The sequence below is a fragment of the Terrapene carolina genome, unplaced genomic scaffold (assembly GCF_002925995.2).
Source record: "Terrapene carolina triunguis isolate 2854851 unplaced genomic scaffold, T_m_triunguis-2.0 Scaffold58, whole genome shotgun sequence".
In the NCBI taxonomy this organism is placed as follows: Eukaryota; Metazoa; Chordata; order Testudines; family Emydidae; genus Terrapene; species Terrapene triunguis.
In genome coordinates, this window is record NW_020664409.1 from 34,449,748 (window position 1) to 34,469,701 (window position 19,954).

The 19,954-nt window shown below is 44.1% G+C and overlaps 1 protein-coding gene across 1 annotated transcript in view; it reads left to right on the forward strand.

Annotated features, from left to right (window-relative positions):
* GREB1L (GREB1 like retinoic acid receptor coactivator) overlaps positions 1–14,288 on the forward strand; it is a 237,564-nt gene extending 223,276 nt beyond the window's left edge. The window contains exons 33-34 of the mRNA XM_024206494.1: positions 8,490–8,628; positions 11,263–14,288. Coding sequence (XP_024062262.1) covers positions 8,490–8,628; positions 11,263–11,426 — 303 coding nt within the window. The 3' untranslated portion in view covers positions 11,427–14,288. The remainder of the gene's footprint in view (positions 1–8,489; positions 8,629–11,262) is intronic.
* The last annotated feature ends 5,666 nt before the right edge of the window (positions 14,289–19,954 follow it).

Below are 19,954 nucleotides of genomic sequence, written 5' to 3' on the forward strand. Positions count from 1 at the left end.
GGGAAAGGGACATTTGCAAGACAAGTGTAGTATTTGCAGAGGCTTCAAGCCCAGAACCAAAAGAGAGAGACACTATTGGCTGAAAAACTCCTTTTAATGGAGTCCGCTCTCCTGCCTCAACTGGCACAAGAGGCAGCATCGGCCTCAGTGCGGGGCACTAAGGAAGGACTCGCACTGCTCCTCGGCACGGAAGGCAGGCTCATCAGTGCAACACCAATCACCATCCCTGATGCCGCATAAGAAGAAAAAGGCAGAGAGGGGGCCGTTCCCCCACCAAGAAGAGCACACAGGACACCAGTGCAGTGCGTCCCACACTGGGACACCAGAAGGCTGGTCCATCGGTCCCGACACCTTTGCCTCCGGCCTTGAGGGGAGGTCTGTTGAGTCTGGTGTCAGTGGACTCCCTGGTCTGGGAGGTGTTGGAGGAGGACCTGGACCTTCCCTCCACAGCAGATACTTTTGAGGCCGCGTGGGACTTGATTGCCATGATGGCACAGTGCCCCACCTCGCATTCCCAGGCACTGGTTCAGGTGCAGACACCACTTCGGGCACCGATGGCAGCACCACCTATCCAGCAACCAGGCAACCCCACCATTTTGCGGCGCCATTCCCCATCGCCTCGGTACCGCTCCTCGGCACCCTCGGGGTCTGCCCCTCCCTAGTCGGGCTTGGCCTATTCCTCTGAGTCAGAGGTGGAGTCGTCTGTGTCCCGACACAGCTGGTACCACTCAAGATCTCAGCACCGGGCTCGGCACCATAGAGCGGAGAATCCCTCAGTACCGATGGTATCCTAGCCACCCTAGTGGCAGGGCCTGGCACATTGGCCCTTTTGGACACCTTGGGCCTATCACCAGGCTCAAGGGCATAGTTCCAGGGTGCCATCAGTAGTTTCCATTGCCTGAGCTCCCCCCTCCCCCCCCGCGCAACATCGTTCACCCTTGACACATCCAGGGCTCCTGAGAACCCACCCCGGGGTCACGCCCGTGGCTCCCACACCAGTCGCAGCTGTGGTGGATGTCCCTGAGCACGTCACCAGGGAACCAGAGGGGCAGGAAGACCCTGTCCCACCTTGAGCCTCATCATCTTCCTTGCCGGACAAGGCAGTAGCAGGCACTACTACGTCCCTCCCAGCAATGGACATAAAGAACCTCCTTAGGAGGGTGGCCCAGAACTGCAACATGCAAACTGAGGTGGTTGTGGAAGACTCCAACCCGATGGTCGACATACTCGCCCTGGAGGGTCCCTCCAAGGTGGCACTGCCACATATAAACACTATTCAAAACTCCACGAAGGTGCTCTGGCAGACCCCGGCCTCTGTACCACCTATGGCCAGGGGTGTAGAGAGGTGTTACTTCATCCCACAAAAGGGATATGAGCACCTTTTCAACCACGCCCAACTGGGGACCCTGGTGGTTGATGCAGCAAACCACAGGGAGCGGCAGGGGCAACCGGGGCCTGCCCCCAAAAACAAGAATGCCAAGAAGCTGGACCTCTTCGGTTGAAAGGTATACTCGACTGGGGGGCTCCAGCTTCGACTCTCCAACCCGCAGGCAGTACTTAGCCACTACGCATACAATTCTTGGAACGCCCTCTCCAAGTTTCAGGAACTGCTCCCGTCGGAGTCATGACAGGAATTTGCTGTAGTACTAGAGGAGGGCAGAGTGGTGGCTAGAACCTCCCTCCAAGCTGCTTTGGACTCCACCGACTTGGTGGCACAGACTGTGGCTATGGCCATTACAATGAGAGGTAGCTCATGGCTACAAGTCTCGGGACTCCCGGTGGAGGTCCAGAATACCATACAGGACCTTCCATTTGACGCTGTGAGGCTGTTCGCTGACAAGACGGACTTGAGACTGCACAGTCTCAAGGACTCACAAGCAACCCTGAAATCACTGGGAATTCACACGCCAACACTCCAGAGAAAGCCCTTCAAGCCCCAGCTCCCCCACCTCACACTTCTATCCAGGGCACCGTAGGCACGCCTATAGTCGACGGAGGGGCAGAAACAACAGGAGGCGTCCTCCGCAGTCCTTCTCCAGCCAGGGCCAGGGCTCCTCCATGCAGCCCCCCATCTCGAAGCCAAACTTTTGAAAGTGCGCCCGAGGATGGAGCACCAGCCCAAGTCTTGGATCCTTTTCCTCCCTTTGTGAATCGTCTGCCCCAATTCTACCATGCCTGGGCACAGATTACTTCAGATCGCTGGGTCCTGAGCACAGAGGGGGTGGGATATTCTGTCCAATTCTGTGCCCTCCTGCCCTCCCACCCACCTTCCCTGTCCCTCTTCAGGGACCCCTCTCACGAGCACCTCCTTCTACAGGAGGTGCAATAGTTCCTCACTCTAGGGTTGATAGAGGAGGTTCCTCAGGATTTCAGGGGCAGAGGATTCTACTCCTGATATTTCCTCATCCCAAAGGCCAAAGGGGGACTCAGGCCTATTCTGTATCTGCAAAATGAATCTCAAAATGTTTATAAGAAAACTGAAGTTTCATATGGTCTCTGGCCACCGCCATTCCTTCCCCAGATCCGGGGGACTGGTACTGGACCTGAAGGATGCGCACTTCCATATATCGATTATTCAGGCACACAGACGATTCCTGAGAGTCATGGTCAGCAGGCGACTATCAGTTCACTGTACTCCCGTTTGGGCTTTCAACAGCCCCTCCTGTGTTCACAAAGTGCATGGCAGTTGTGGCAGCCTTCCTCTGCAAATGCAGGGTACAGGTTTTCCCGTACCTTGACGACTGGCTCATCGAGGGCGATTCTTAAGTACAAGTGCAAAAGCACATGGCGTTGGCACGTGCCACTTTCAGCAGGCTGGGGCTCATTCTGAACGGGCCCAAGTCTACCCTAGCCCAAACCCCCAAAATAGAATTTATTGGGGCTCTCCTGGACTCCACTAGAAGCCAGAGCTTCCCTGCCCGAGTCTCAGTTCCAAAGCATCAGGGGCATCATCGAGAGCCTCCGCCAGTTTCCTAAAATTACAGCCAGAAACTGCATGAAGCTTCTGGGACATATGGCGGCCTGCACGTACATAGTACAACACGCCAGATTGCGCCTTCACCCCCTCCAGGCTTGGTTGGCGAGGGTATACAGACCCAGCCGGGACCCTCCAGACAGACTCGTTACCCTCCTGCCCCTCATTCTTGAGTCCCTCAGCTGGTGGCTACAACCTCAGGTGGTCTCTGCAGGAGTGCCCTTTGCCAAGCCTCAGCCCTCATTGTCGCTGGTCACGGATGCATCGGAGATGGGCTGGGGAGCACACTTGGGCGGTATCAGAACTCAAGGCCTGTGGTCACAACCAGAACTATCGCTGCATATCAACGTCAGAGAGCGGAGAGCCGTTCAACTGGCTTCCCCAGACGTTCCAGGCCCATCTTCAGGGCAAGTGTGTGTCAGTGATGACTGACAACACCACAGCGATGTTCCATATAAACAAACAGGGTGGTGCTCGCTCCTCTCCCCTGTGCCTGGAAGCTCTCTGACTGTGGGACTTCTGCATCGCACACTCCATCCAGCTACAGGCCTCGTATCTGCCGGGAGCACAGAACGAACTAGCGGACCACCTCAGCTGCTCGTTCAACACTTAGAAGTGGTCACTCAGAGTGGACATGGCTCTTTCCATCTTCCAGAGGTGGGGCTATCCCCACGTGGACCTGTTTGTGATGCAGAGCAACAGGAAGTGCCATCTGTTCTGCTCCTTTCAGAACCATTGCCATGGCTCCATAGCGTGGATGGGTCACCTGTTATATGCATTCCCACCCTTCCCTCTCATACACAAGGTCCTCCTCAAGGTCCGGCAGGACAGGGCTTCAGTGATCCTCATAGCACCAGTGTGACCCTGCCAGCACTGGTTCACCACGCTGCTGAACCTATCAGTAGACAGGCCAGTAGCCCTTCCTATGCTCCCGGACCTCATCACGCAGGACCCCAGTCAACTACAGCACTCCAACCTGCAGTCCCTCCACCTCATGGCATGGAAACTCCATGGCTGAACCTGCTTGAACTACAGTTCAAGTTCGGGACCTGTTAAGGAAGTCCTGTTGGGGAGCAGGAAACCCTCCACTCACACAACGTACCTGGTGAAGTGGAAGCGTTTCTCCATTTGGTTCCTACAGAAAGGTACGTCAGCAAGCGCCTATTCCCATTGTGCTGGACTACCTTCTCTACCTGAAACAACAGGGGTTGGCGATATCACCTGGCTGCCATCTCGGCCTTCCACCCAGCTGTGGTGGGTAGGTCGGTCTTTGGACATCCCATGGTTGGTCATTTTCTCAAGGGCTTGGATAGGCTTTATCCACAGGTGCGGCAGCCCATTTCCCAATGAGATCTCAACCTGGTTCCCTCCAGACTGATGGGGCCCCCCTTCGAGCCCATGGTGACCTGCTCTCTGTCCTACCTGTCCTGGAAATTGGTTTTTCTGGTGGCCATAACCTCAGACAGAAGGATCTCTAAACTCAGAGTGCTGATTTCCGAGCCCCCCTACACGGGTTTTTATAAAGACAAGCTGCAGCTATGCCCTCACCCAGTGTTCCTACCCAAGGTAGTCTCCCACTTTCATGTAAACCAGGACATATTTCTACTGGTATTCTTTCCTAGGCCTCATGCCAGCAACAGAGCGAGAGTACTCCATTCTCTGGACGTCAGGTGTGCCCTAGCCTTCTACATTGAACATACACAGCCATTTTGTAAGTCACCACAGCTCTTTATTGCAATCGCTGAAAGGATGAAAGGGCTTCCCATCTCATCTCAGCACGTTTCGTCGTGAATCACGTCCTGCATCAGATCATGCTATGACCTGGCTAAGATTCCAGCCCTGGCATTGATGGCACACTCCACAAAAGCGCAGGCTGCTGCTGCTTCTATTCCTCGCGCAAGACCCTATTCAGAACATATGCAAGGCAGCAACGTGGTCTTCCATCCACACCTTCACGCCACACTATGCCATCACTCAACAGGCAAGAGACGATGCGGCCTTTGGCAGGGAGTACTTCAGTCAGCAACTCGGTGAACTCCGACCCTTCCTCCGTGGAAACTGCTTGGGAGTCACCTATTGGAATGGACATGAGCAAGCACTTGAAGAAGAAAAAATGGTTACTTACCATCTCGTCACTGTTCTTCGAGGTGTGTTGCTCATGTCCATTCCAAATCCCGCCCGCTTGCCCTCTGTTGGAGTATTCCATCAAGAAGGAACTGAGCAGGCGGGACTATATACACCGCCATGAAGGTGCCACTCCAGGGGGCTTCACAGCTGACCCGACGGGTACCGCTAGGCTAAAATCTTCCAACGATTGTGCACGTGGCGTGCGCGCACACCTATTGGAATTGACATGAGCGACACATCTTCAAGAACAACAATTACAAGATGGTAAGTAACCATTTTTTCCCCTGCGTGCAGGAGGTGCTGGGAGAGAGGGGGAGGAGTTGATCAGCGGGGCCCACGGACCTCCTGGAATACCCTCGCAGACCCCCAGTGGTCTGCGGACCCCATTTTGAAAAACACTGGTTTAGGGCCAAGAACCAATCCCTGCAGGACCCCACTAGAAACACACGTGTTCAGTGATGATTCCGTTTACACTTACAGTACATTTGAGACCTATCAGTTAGCCAGTTTTTAATTCATTTAATGTGTTCCACTATAATTTTATATCGTTCTAATTTTTTTGTCAAATGCCTTACAGAACTCTAAATATATTACATTAACACTATTATCTTTATCAACAAACCTGTGATCTCATAAAAAAAAAATCAAGCTAGCTTGACAGGATTTATTTTCCATAAACCCATGTTGATTGGCATTAATTGGATTACTCTCCTTTAATTCTTTATTAATCAAGTCCCATATGAGCCACTCTTGTTATCTTGCCTGGGATTGATGTCAGTCTGGTAGTCCTATAATTATCTGGGCCATCCCATTTGCCCTCTTTATATATTGGCACAACATTCACTTTCTTCTAGTCTTTGGAACTTCCCTAGTGTTCCAAGACTCATTGAAAAACATCATTAGTAGTCCAGCAAGCTCCTCAGCCAGATTTTGTAAAACTTTTGGATGCAAGTTATCCAGATCTCCTGATTTAACAATGTTTAACTTGAGTAGATGCTGTTTAACATCTTCCTGAGATACTAGTGAAATGGAAAGAGTGTTATCATACGATATGACTACATCATCTCTTTTATCCCAAAGACAGAATAGAAGTATTTATTGAACACTTCTGCCTTTTCTGCATTATTATTGGTAATTCTACCATTTCCATCTAGTAATGAACTAATACCATTGTTAAGATTGTTTAAACTATATCAGGAACATAAAGAATCTTATTGTCTATAATTCTGCTCGCCATAGATTTCTCCTTGCTTGCTTGCTTGCTTCCCTTATCAATTTTCTACAGTTCTTAGTAATGAATATAAATCAGAAGCTATCAACTTTCCCTTTCTTTCTCATATATATATATATATATATATATATATATATACACATACATATTTTATAGCAGCCTTCACTTACCTGGTAAGCTAGATCTGTTTTTTAAACAGTACGGCCTTTTTCCTCAATTGTGGCTTTTTGGGCTTCCAGTAAAGTGTTCTTAAACAAGTCCCAATTATCATTCACATTTTTCTGAATAAATTCTTCCTCCCAGCTGATCTGGCTCATAATTGTGTTCAGCTTTGTGAAACTGGCCCTTTCAAAGTACCAAATATATATAGATCACTGGTCTGGACTTTATTCTGTTTGGACATTATAAATGTGATCAAGTCGTGATCACTTGTCCGTAAGCTTCCATTAATTTTTAGTTCTGTGATCAGTTCCTCTTCATCTGTCAAGACAAGGCCTAATGTAGAATTTCCTTGTGTTGGATGCAACACCTTTTGAGTCAGGAGATTCTCATCCATAACATTTAGAAATTCCAAGGATGTTTTAATACCGCCAGCATTTATTACTCAAATTGAAGTTCCCATGATCACACTGTTTTTTTCCATACACATTATAGATAGGTGTGTAAGGAGGCAGACATCCTGTTCCCTAGTGTGATTTGGTGGTTTGAGGCAGACAGCAACTAATGCCCCGTCTTATGCTTTACCTGTTAGGATATTGATCCATAAGCATTCAAGATCATGTTCTTCTGAATTATCAGTGACTCGGAAACAGGTAATACCATTTTTGACTGTGCCACACTATATTCCCATTTGCCCACTTGATACTTCCTAAATAGGTTAGAACCATTGATTTTAACATTCCAATCATAGGAATCATCCCACCAAATTTCAGTAATACCAACTACATTGAATTTATGCTAATAAATGAATAATTCCAGTTCCTTTCGTTTATTACCCTGGCTCCTAGCATTGGTGTAGAGGCTATCGAAGAGTTTCTTCTCTTCATGTCCTTTGGTTTCTTGATTGATTTTTGTTCCCAATATCTGGATTTTGTGCTCACTGAATGCTCATGTCATCCCTCTTCTCCTCTTCCACCCTCCCCCCGTTTTTGTTATTAGGTTAAGATAGCCATCCTCAATCTTTTTGTAATCTATCACATATAATAATGTAAGAATTTGTTTGCAGTGAAAGCCCTTGTTCTTGGATGCCAGTTTGCCATTTAGCTATCTGTATGGACCCTGATATTCATCCGTGTACTTTTTAAGACATGCATCCCCCAAATCTTTACTACTTTTTATCATGTGTTTCTGATTCACATTTATTGCCACTTTGTTCTTGCTTGGCCAGTTTTTGATATTACACTGCTGCACTAGCCTGACTGCTCACTCCAACAAAGCACAGTGTAATTATCCTCCTCTTTAATGTACCCCTCCCTACACCACTTCTGCATTTTCCTTCTTAATAGGATATACTTAAATGCCATGTCATTGGAACAAATGAAATAATATTACCATCATTGTATGATTATCACACAAGCACAGACCTCAGAGATTTAGATGAAGTCAGCAAAGTAATGGAGAAGCATGGGGTTAAATTAGACTACAGTGGGCCCTTTCTATTTGCTAGAGTCTGATGCAATAGTTTTAAATCTCACCTTAGCTACAGGCATCACTTTTCTTCTGGAAATCATCCCATCAGAAGACCTAGGATTGAATGCCAAGGCTAGTCTATGCACCATTTTATTCGCATTACAGATGAATCTTTTGAATTAAAATATGGAAAAATCCCATTACTGTGTAAAGCTTTTTTAGTAAAGGGAAGGGATTAAAAGGAGAGAATGAGTAAGATTCACAGCAGAGATTTTCTGGCTAGGGACTTGGAAAGGTAACAAATGAGCTAAGGACTTTCTGTGGCTCTAATTAGAATTCAATCAGGAAGATTGCCTAATAGAACCCCCAAATGTTCAAACTGTATCCAAGATTGTGGATTTTTTGGTTTTTTAAACTCAAGTCAACCAACTCTGGCCTCTTGTAGTTATTTTATGTTCAGCCTCCATATTAGGTCCCTCCTGGGGGGTTTTCTTAAAACATTCTTTCTGTTTTGCTTTTTGGTTTCAGGTGGCGATCTGCTATGTGAGCTCCCGCCCACACTCCATCAATGTCAACTGTGAGGGGGTGTTTTTCAGTGGACTCCTGTTGTACCTCTGTGACTCTTTCGTAGGTGCAGACCTTCTTAAGAAGTTCAAATTCCTGAAAGGTAATGATTTCTCCACTGGGTATCTCTGTTGCTTTTAGTACAAAATAATAGCTCACAAGCAAAATGAAATATAGAGGATGAAATGAATCCAGACATTTCTCCATCTTCATAATCAGTGCTGGTGTTGCTCCAACAAGGAATGCATTCTGTCTGCTCTTTCGATTTGTGTAGAGCTCCCACCATCATAATAACAAGGCTATAGTGAAGAAAAGCCTTGATAAATAGCACTAACAGCAGTGGCATCAAATGGAAATAGGTCTGGTATCTGTCGAATGCAGTCAGTGCAGCATGCAGCTGAGTACTTCACTAACATATGATTTGGAAACAGAGTTCAGAACATAGACATTGCCATAATGGATGGGACAAGCAGTTCATCTATTCCAAACTATTATCGTGCCTTTGATGGTAGTGAATATCCAGTGCTCTGGAGAAGGTGCAAGAAATCCTGCAGTGAACAATAATAGAGTAACCTGCTCATTGAGGCAGTTTCTTCCTGCCTCTTTTAGTGGTTGTCTTATGCCCTAATACTGAGGGTTTATATTACTAATTTTGTGTAAAAGAGAAAAAAAACCCTTGTCTAATGCAATTGTGGATGATGATGCTCTCCATATAAATGTCTCATTCTTCTAACCTATTGGCCTCAGTGATATCTTGCAGCAATGAGTTCTGAGGGCTAAATATGCATTACATAGAAAAGTATTTCCTTTAATCAGTTTTTAATGTATTGCCTTTCAGTTTCATTGAATGTGCACTTGTTCTTGTGTTATGAGCTAGGATGAGGAGGAGGGTTTGACTCCTCCCCCCAAGAAAATTCATTATTCATTTCTAAACAGTCACACTCTTTTCAGTCTCTCCTCATTTGGATGTCTTTCCATGTCTTTAAACATTTTCATTGCCTACTCTCTGCATACCTTCTATTTCTGCTCTATTCCTGTGAGACCAGAACTGAACCACAGTATTACAGGTGAGGTGTAGCATCAATTCCTATGGTACATTTTCAGTGGCTAGATTGTGCCCCTGTAGATTTGAGCACAAAAGGGATACTTAGCATGAAGCTTTACCCCTCAAAGTATTATTTCCTAGCCCGTTCTTTCATATCCTGATCTCTTTTTGTATTTTTAAGCAGTGATCTTTACTGAGCTGCCCACAGTGACATGCAGGTCTTTTTTTCATGAGTGATTACAGTTTAACTCAGAACCCAGTAATGTGTTAAATTTGCTTTTGTCAGCACTGAATTGCCTCTCTCATCATGCTGCCGATGCACCTAGCTTTGTTTAGCCTCCTCTGAAGTTCCTCACAGGCTTCTCTACTGTTGATTCACCTCAGTAGTTTTGCATCATCTGCACATTTTGCCACCTGGCTGTGGATCTGAGAGTTTTCTTTAAGAATGGCAGTCATGTGGTGTGTGTGTGTTTTGTTTTTGCTAAGGGTGGATAGCATCTACCATGTCATGGGCATGACAAGAAACAATATCAAACAGCACCAATCTTGGGGCACCCCCTTGTTAGCCTCTTGCTATGTCAAAAATAAACCATTTGTTCCTAATCTGTTCTCTTTCTCTTCGTCAGTACTTAATCCATGGCAGTACTTTGCCTGTCAGCATATGACTACTTAGTTTCCTTAACAGCCTTTTGTGTGGGACTTTAGGAAAGGACTTCTGAAAGTCCAAATTAATCCTCATAAACCATATTAACATCAGCAAATTGTCCACTATCCTAAAATCATTGCCAGGTTGTATACATGCCCAGTCACTTAGAATAGGGCATACTTTAATTTTTTGAGTGGTATGAGGAAGGAAGCAAATCCCAGGAGTTCTGGCTATGGGGTGGATGAATGGGTGACCCACACTTGCATGAGTGGAAACCTTCAGTGGGTCATGGACTCATGTTTGTAAGGTGTCTAACACAGGGTATAGTTACACTGCAAAAGGAAGATAAATGTTCTTCACTGCTATTTTAACTTGAGTTAAGACACCCCAGCACACCAGCTCAAGTTCAACCCCAGGTTCCTTTGTAGGCTTTAACTGCTAGCATATGTTAAAAGCCAAATTGCCATGTCTTCACTGCTATTTTAACCCAAGTTAGCTAACCTAAGTTAAGAACACACCATTTTCTGCAGTGTAGATATATGCACAGCAGGGCTCTGATCCCTGACTCGTTCCGTAGGAGCTACTGCAATATAAATAAATAAATAAATAATGCCCCCTTAGCTGCCATGAATCCTCATTCATTTGAAGTTGCTTTGTCAGACATCTTGTGCATGATTTCAGGCTTGGACTGTAGAGAGAGACTTCTCTCTCCCCTCCTCCCAAATCCCTATTTCATTGGAAACTGCTGAATGTCAAACACATTTTGTAATACTTTCTTCCCACTGTTTACGTACCTGTATTCTTTTCAGTCATTTTTGCAGAGATGTTTGCCCACTCTCTCATGGCTCACTTTCCATATCTGAGACTGATCATACTGGGTACACTGTTCATGTCAGACACCTTAATGGACACTTGGGAGCTTATGACGGTTTTGTGTGGGAAAGGCCTCCAAGTAGTAGTTTTTATTGTTTTTGTCTTTTTGAAAACGAGGCAAGAAAATTGAAGTCTTACATGTTACTAAAGCTGTATCTTGTTTTTAATTTAAGGTGCCACCTTGTGTGTCATATGCCAAGACAGAAGCTCTTTACGTCAAACAATAGTCCGTTTAGAGCTGGAAGACGAGTGGCAGTTTCGTCTCCGAGATGAGTTTCAGACTGCCAACAGCATTGATGACAAACCACTCTATTTTCTCACTGGGCGCCACATATAAACTTGATAGGAGACCAAATAACAAAGGAAAAGAAGAGAACTTGAGAGGTTTCTTTGTTTGGTTGGCTTTTGGGGGGAGAGGAGAGGGGACAGAAGAAACAACCAAGTACAATCACTGTGGAGCAAAGTGCAACCAATATTTATCTAGTCTACTCTAAAGGAGTCCCCAAAATTCTAAAGTAGGCTTTGTTTCTAGGCATATGTTTATCACTTCAGTTATGATTACAGGCGCTTGGATTCAAGTTAATTCCACGTTAGTCACAGTTAATGAAACTAACACCACAGCCTACAAGCTGTCTCCTGTGATGTGGAAGGAGGACATATTTTGGTTGATGAAGAGTTCTCTTGGGGTTTTTTGTACTATGCTAAGCTGGGGAAGAAACTGACTTCAGCATCCACTAGCCTGAAGGCATAACACCAGACTCACACCATTGAAGATAATATGCTGAGGAGACTCCTCCGTTTCTCTTCAGATCTGTACTTCGGTACAGTAATACTCAGGGGTTTGAAATTACAAAGTAACTTAGATATTTGTATTAAAAGTAGTCTTGTTCTCTCTCTGTGCAGTGTTACTTTAAAACTTGTAATTGTTTATGTATTGAAACTGTGTCTTTGGCAAAATTTCCACAGGAGTTAGAAGTTTACTACTTAAACCTGAACAAATCAGTAAATGTTTGGCAGGCATGGAGCACGCACGCAGGTTCTCCTAGTAACATTCTTTCACCCTCTTTTAACAAAAATTCTACTCCACAATTAAAGTCACTGGCTGGCCAGCATAACGAGGAGAAAAAGATTTCTTATGCACATTGTCTCTTTAGTTAGAGCAGCTAAACACCAGCAAAATGACTTCAGATAGTTATAGCGTCAAAGGTTTTAAAAATTGTGAAAAATCCCATTTTAGCTGGTACACTTTACTTGTACATCAAAAACTTTAAGTCTAGGTTTGATTGAATGCAGTTTGCTCCAAGTATCCTTCCTCATTCACCTGCAATAGTGTGTAGAGTCCTGAGGTGAGATTTTTGCTGCTGCTGCTGCTGCTTTTGAGAACTTAGGTACCCTGCCCAGAAGTGAATCATAAAATAGGAAGACAATGTTCAAGAGTGTGGCAGCCGATATGAACTGAATTTTATACCTAAAGTGAGCTAAAATGGGGTGAGGCACAATGGTTTGGGGCTTTTCCGTAGCCCACTGAAAATCACTTCACAAGTGAGCTTGAATCAATCGCAAGAGAATCTGCCCATAATCAAAAAGGTCTGTTTGAATACAGTACCTAGAACAGGTTGGTCCTTTCATTTTGAATATTAAACTTTTGTAAATATGGCTGTAGTGATTATGCATTATTCTGGTCTAAAACACATTACTGTGTTCTCTTAAAATAACTGCTGTTCTGTTATAGAATTAACCTGGTGCACTAGCACTTGGTTTCAGGGTTATAGGTGTTCACCAGTTTTACTAATGCAGTTAACATTTTTAGAAGTATTCACTGTTTTATATTGGTTACTCAATTGAGATTTCAATATTTTATAAAAGGTACCCTTCCCCCACACATTCTCCTCTCTCCACCCCCTTAGTTGAAAAAAAAAAATGCAACCTCCTTTATAAGATGGTAAAAAAAAATCAATAATATTCACTTCATTGTGTTTTTATGAAGTTCTTAACACATCCTTTATATGTGACCTGCAAGTCAACTGAGAAGGGCCTGCCAAAACTGCATTTTGAACAAAGTGTTAATCAAGCAACTTTTTTATCTTGTGAAAAGATGAATGTTTACAGATAATGAAAAACATAATATATTAGACTGAAGCTAAAAAGGAAAATAATGGTTTGCATATCTGTTGATTTTAATATAGCTTAACTGTGAGGCTGTCAATGTAGCATATTTCAAATGAACAACCCTTTTCTTTTTCTTTAGATTTAAATATTTTTAAGTGTCCTTCATACAGCCTTATGTTTTAAAATATATCTTAATTTTAATTTAGCCGGCGGGGATACAGAGGTATATTTTGAAACTTTCATTACACCTGAATACATTTCAGTACTTCTGGTTTGCCAGAAGGGCTTAGGGCTGATTGAATAACTTTTGAATTTTAGTTTGAGGTAAAAAATTTAGAAATGTTACCTGTAGTCTGCAAGTCGGAGGATATAAAATGTTCAAGAGTGATTTGCTTTATGTTTGTATACATGATGTTTGCACTAAGTTCTTAAAATTCCAGGTGCTAAGACTATTTTGATGATGATTATTTAGCCCCGTGGTAAAGTGGTGCGAAATTGTCCTGATGGTTGAGAACTAAATCAGAAAGCTAGTGTATCTGCCTTCCATTATCAAACAAGCAATTGGTTTCTACAACACTTTTATTCTCCAGTGGAGAGGGAAGGTTTTTGGCAACACTTTCTTTTGAAGACTATATCACTATAAATCTTTACTTAAAATAATCCAGGGTCAGTCTGCTTGAAAACTACAGCTCATAGTCCTTGAATACATGAGGAGACCATACTTTGACATCTAGAGTACAACTGTTCTGTTTTGGTTTTAAGCCTCATCATCAAGGGCACTCTTATGAATGTATTAAATAGGCCAGCATTATATTTTACCTGTTGACATGTAAAATCTGGACATGATTAACAGTTCACAGGTTAATATTGAATGTAAACTAAGATTTGAATGAAAATCATATTCAGATGCATCTTGCTGTAATTTATGCAATTGCTTTTTGTGACTTTTGGAAGGGGGTTAAAATGTTGCTTTTAGTGTAAAATTTTCTTAACCAAAACATGGTGAATTTAGCTTCACTAGTCAGTCTACCTCACATTTTATTGTTTATTAATTGAAATTGTCTGCAGTTGTGGTTACAATATGTTTATGATGTGCTTTCATTAAATTTGATGAACATATTAAATTGCCATTCAAGAGACTGCATTTTCTTTAGATTTGTTGTATAACAGGTTGGGTATTTAATTTTTACTATAACATGTCCCTGTACTACCTTTTTAATATAATCTTGAATTTGCTCCCTATCGAGCAGTTGTGCAGTCAATAACTTTCAATATCTGAGCAAAGCACTCTCTTCCAAAAATGCCATGATCTTTCACAAGTGGTAGTGATTGTGTTATATAGTGCTAAAACTGGTAGGATATGTTTGAGTAGCAGTTATGTTAGTCTGTATCCACAAAAAGAACGGGAGTACTTGTGGCACCTTAGAGACTAACATTTATTTGAGCATAAGCTTTCGTGGGCTACAGCCCACTTAAATCAGATGCATAGCATGGAACATATAGTAAGAAGATATACAGTATATACATACAGAGAACATGAAAAGGTGGAAGTTGCCCTACCAACTCTAAGAGGCTAATTTATTAAGATGAGCTATTATCAGCAGGAGAAAAAAAAAACTTTTGTAGTGATAATCAAGGTGGCCCATTTTGAACAGTTGACAAGAAGGTGTAAGGATACTTAACATTGGGAAATAGAGTCAATTTGTGTAATGACCCAGCCACTCCCAGTCTCTATTCAAGCCCAAGTTAATGGTATCTAATTTGCAAATTAATTCCAGTTCAGCAGTTTCTCGTTGGAGTCTGTTTTTGAAGCTTTTCTGTTGCAAAATTGCCACCTTTAAGTCTGTTACTGAGTGACCAGAGAGGTTGAAGTGTTCCCCTACTGATTTTTGAATGTTATGATTCCGGATGTCAGATTTGTGTCCATTTATTCTTTTGCGTAGAGACTGTCCGGTTTGGCCAGTGTACATGGCAGAGGGGCATTGCTGGCACATGATGGCATATATCACATTGGTAGATGTGCAGGTGAACAAGCCCGATGGCGTGGCTGATGTGATTAGGTCCTATGATGGTGTCACTTGAGTAGATTATATGGACAGAGTTGGCATCGGGCTTTGTTGCGAGGATAGGTTCCTGGGTTAGTGTTTTTGTGGTGTGGTGTGTGGTTGCTGGTGAGTATTTGCTTCAGGTTGGCGGGGCTGTCTGTAAGCGAGGACTGGTCTGTCTCCCAAGATCTGTGAGAGTGAGGGATTGTCTTTCAGGATAGGTTGTAGATTGTTGATGATGCGCTGGAGAGGTTTTAGTTGGGGGCTGAAGGCGACGGCTAATGGTGTTGTTATTTTCTTTGTTGGGCCTGTCCTGTAGTAGGTGACTTTTGGGTACTCTTCTGGCTCTGTCAATCTGTTTTTTCACTTCAGCAGGCGGATATTGTAGTTTTAAGAATGCTTGATAGAGATCTTGTAGGTGTTTGTCTCTGTCTGAGGGATTGGAGCAAATGCGGTTGTATCTTAGAGCTTGGCTGTAGACAATGGATTGTGCGGTGTGTCCTGGATGGAAGCTGGAGGCATGTAGATAAGTATAGCAGTCAGTAGGTTTCCGGTATAGGGTGGTGTTTATGTGACCATTGCTTATTAGCACAGTAGTGTCCAGGAAATGGACCGCTTGTGTGGATTGGTCCAGGCTGAGGTTGATGGTGGGATGGAAATTGTTGAAAGCATGGTGGAATTCCTCAAGGGCTTCTTTTCCATCGGTCCAGATGATGAAGATGTCATCAATGTAGCGCAAGTAGAGTAGGGGCGTTAGGGTCTGAGAGCTAAGGAAGCGTTGTTCTAAGTCAGCCATAAAAATGTTGGCATACTGTGGGGCCATGCGGGTACCCATCGCAATGCCACTGACTTGAAGGTACGTATTGTCCCCAAATGTGAAATAGTTGTGGGTGAGAGTCTCTACGCAAAAGAATAAATGGACACAAATCTGACATCAGGAATCATAACATTCAGTACAAACCAGTAGGAGAACACTTCAACCTCTCTGGTCACTCAGTAACAGACTTAAAGGTGGCAATTTTGCAACAGAAAAGCTTCAAAAACAGACTCCAACGAGAAACTGCTGAACTGGAATTAATTTGCAAACTAGATACCATTAACTTGGGCTTGAATAGAGACTGGGAGTGGCTGGGTCATTACACAAATTGAATCTATTTCCCCATGTTAAGTATCCTCACACCTTCTTGTCAGCTGTCCGAAATGGGCCATCTTGATTATCACTACAAATGTGTTTTTTCTCCTGCTGCTAATAGCTCATCTTAATTAATTAGCCTCTTAGAGTTGGTATGGCAACTTCCACCTTTTCATGTTCTCTGTATATATATCTTCTTACTATATGTTCTATTCTATGCATCTGATTAAGTGGGCTGTAGCCCACGAAAGCTTATGCTCAAATAAATTTGTTAGTCTCTAAGGTGCCACAAGTACTCCTGTTCTTTTTGGTAGGATATGTTGACTTGGATTCAAATAAGCAATTTGTTGTAGGGTTTGTACTCTAAAATTATCTTTTTTGAAAATCTAAACTGAGAGATAACCAGCACGTTCACCATGGAGGATTAAAAGTTAGCTGTGTGCTGGGACATGAGCTGTTTCAAAAGGCTCTGACTATTCCTTCTGACTGAGGTAATGTAGCTTAGTGCCAGACAAGAATTCTTCGCTTGGACTTTCAAGTAGTTGTAGTTCCATTGATTTTTAAAATTGAAAGCAGAGGGTCACTATATTTTTAATTATAAACTAATTTATTCAGGAGTCTCAAGTTAATCCTCAGGAAGATATTGTTCTACTTAAAATCACCCCAGAAATTTAAAGTTTTGCGCTCATTACTACTACATAGCAGAGTTACAAGATGAATTGTCCGAATGGGGTGGGACAAGTTGCCTAACTTACACTTGCTAGTAGTTAGTTTTACACTCTCAGATATTCCTTTGGAAAGCAAGCACCATTAGAACAGCTTAAACCTAAGAATATATCACTCTGTAAAACAGTTATAGTTTAACCCACCCTCCCCACCCCTACTAGAGGCGCTTTAAAGTACCAACTGTCACTATCCCTATTTGAGCATAGGACTTTTTTTACCCAGCTCACCCTGGCTACATTTCCAGTGCTGGAAAACACTGCTATTATCACCTACTGCCACCTCCCAAGAATTTATAATCTCAAACATACTCAAAGGGAAGTAAAGAGTTTTTTTTGTTTTTTGTTTTTTTAAACTAATCTTTATGCTCTCAGCTTTTATACCTTATGTCATTTATATGGGAACAACACAAGACAATGCAGGAGAGGTAATATTATATCAACCTTTATCCCAGCTCTTCCCTTTTTGCTCACCCACTGTACCATCACAGTCCCTGTATTATGTAGATAAAAATGTCAATGATTGTTTCTGCTGAGGTCAGTTACCAGGAGTTTAGTGAATAACTTATCCTCATAACCAAGTCACTAATCAGGGTATGGGAAGACATCTTACATGTCCTAGTTCCTTACTGAGGACTTTGAGAACCACACAGACCAGGTTGCTGGTGGAGCAGAGCTTTTTCTGAAGCCCGGTGTCACCCACAATTGTGTGTGCACAGTTCCAGAGGTGGATCAAAGCTGAAGCACAGCTCACACTGGCAAGGCCCCTTTTCTCCAGCCAGCCTCTGTGGGAGTAGTCAGTTGTGGTTCTCTTTGCTCACGCCCTTTCCTTTGCCTTTTTGTTTTGTTGATGTGGGGGTAGTAGCAAGCAGCTTCCCTTTTCTCCTTCTGTGGGACTGGGTATTCAGCACTACAGAGGCTGATGCCACAGTGTCCCCACTCCACTGCCTCCCCACTGAGCTCCTCTGTCTCCTTTCAGGATGGCAGAGCAGCCACACAAGCACAAGGCTAAGCCCAAACAGTGCACCGTCTGCAAGACAACTTTAACAGGCTCCATAAAGGGGAAATTATGCTCTGCCTGTTCTCAGCCAGCCTAACCCTAGCACTTCTTAGGGCATAGGGCACTGAGATGGACAGGCATGTTGGGACTCCTATGCCTCCCCAAGAAGCTGTGACTCTACCACCCAAAAGCCCAACAAGGAGAGAGAGAACAGAACCGGAAGAGGCTCTAAGGATGAGGACGACTTCATCCAGTTGACCTAAGAGGTAATTCCTGGGGCCACTCAGGACCATAAGGGTAAGTCCCTAGCAATGATCCTTCCCTAAGTCCTGAAATGGGTCCTTAGTGCTCTGGGGAAAGCAGCAGGGTCCACAATCAGCCCCCCCCTTTCTCCAAGCTTGAGTCATGCAACACTAGCAGTGAGTTGCCATGCCCTGACCTGGGGAGCAGGAGTCTACAGGGACAACTGAGGAAAAAGTTTACCGAAGGCTCGAAGCCCTGCACAAGGCGAACTGCAAAAGACACCACCCAGAGCATAGGTAGGTAGCCACACCTGCAAAGTGTCCAAAAGATATTCATCCTTTGATCAGACCCCTCCCCCTCCAGGAGTGTTATCAGACTCTGATTCTGAGCAGGACACAGACAAAATGCCCCCGAGATGTTTGAAGCCACTTGCAAAAAGATTATCCCCTATACAGCTCCAAACTGAGCAGGCCCTTGAGGACAACCCTCAAAGCAAATACCTTTAAGGCAGAAATTCCCCTGCACCTATCCTTTGAGATAATCGGGAGGAGCAGGACATTCCTGAAAAAGGCAAATACAGTAACAAGCACACTCAGATTCTACAAGCTCCAGGAGACAAAAAATGCAACCACTGATGTGGCTATGGTCAATGCTGCAGTAGCATCTCCTAGCAAGGGATATGGTTATTCCAGCCGAAGGAGACTTCTTTCCCAAGGGTCCATCAGATAGGAAGGTGGAAGCAACCCTCAGAAGGGACTTTGCTCTGAGAGTGGCTGAGAAGGCATCAAGTCATGGCAGCCACTTGCTTTGTTTGAGCCCAATGGCATGGCTGGAGAACCTTAAAGCCCATAAGGGCAGAAACCAAACCAATTAAGTATGTTTAAGAAAATCTCCCTAGCAACAGCATTCATGGCAAATGCTTCAATGGCATCTAGCTCCATTGCTAGGAGACACACATGGCTTAATCCCTATAAAGTTGATGCTCTCTCCAAAAAAAATCCTGTGCCCCTCCAAATTAACAGGATCTGTGGAGAAAAATTGGCTAAGATGGGGGCGGAAAATTAGGCTTAAACCAAACAATCTCTCCCCTCTCCACTTAGCACTCTAAGAAGGGAATACAAACTCACTTTGACAGAGATGCTCCTTTCAGCTATTTTCCCCACCGAGGTTCTAGAGGAAAGATCACATGTATCAAGGGAAAACCTTGGAACCAAGCAGCAAGTAGAAAACCTAAAAGAGATCATGCAACTTCCAAAAGCTCTTTATGACAAATGAATATGCTTTCACCCAGACCTGAGCCTGGGAGGCAGGATTTCTTTTTTTCTGGATGAATGGTTTGCTTCAACCACAGATAGGGTGGGTGCGAGAGTCAGCATGTCAGGGATACTCTCGAGCTAAGGGCTTCACCACGCTCCTCCTCCATCCAGTCTTCAGTCACCACTGATCCCACCAAATACAAGCTAGTCTAGGATGAGATCTCCCACCTTCGGTACATGGGAACAATAGGAGTCGCCCCGCCCCCCCAAGAAGAGAATTTCTCAGGGTTTTACTCCATCTTTATTGTTCACAAGTTCACTGGAGAAGTCCTCCACCTCTGAGGGTCCAACAAATGGA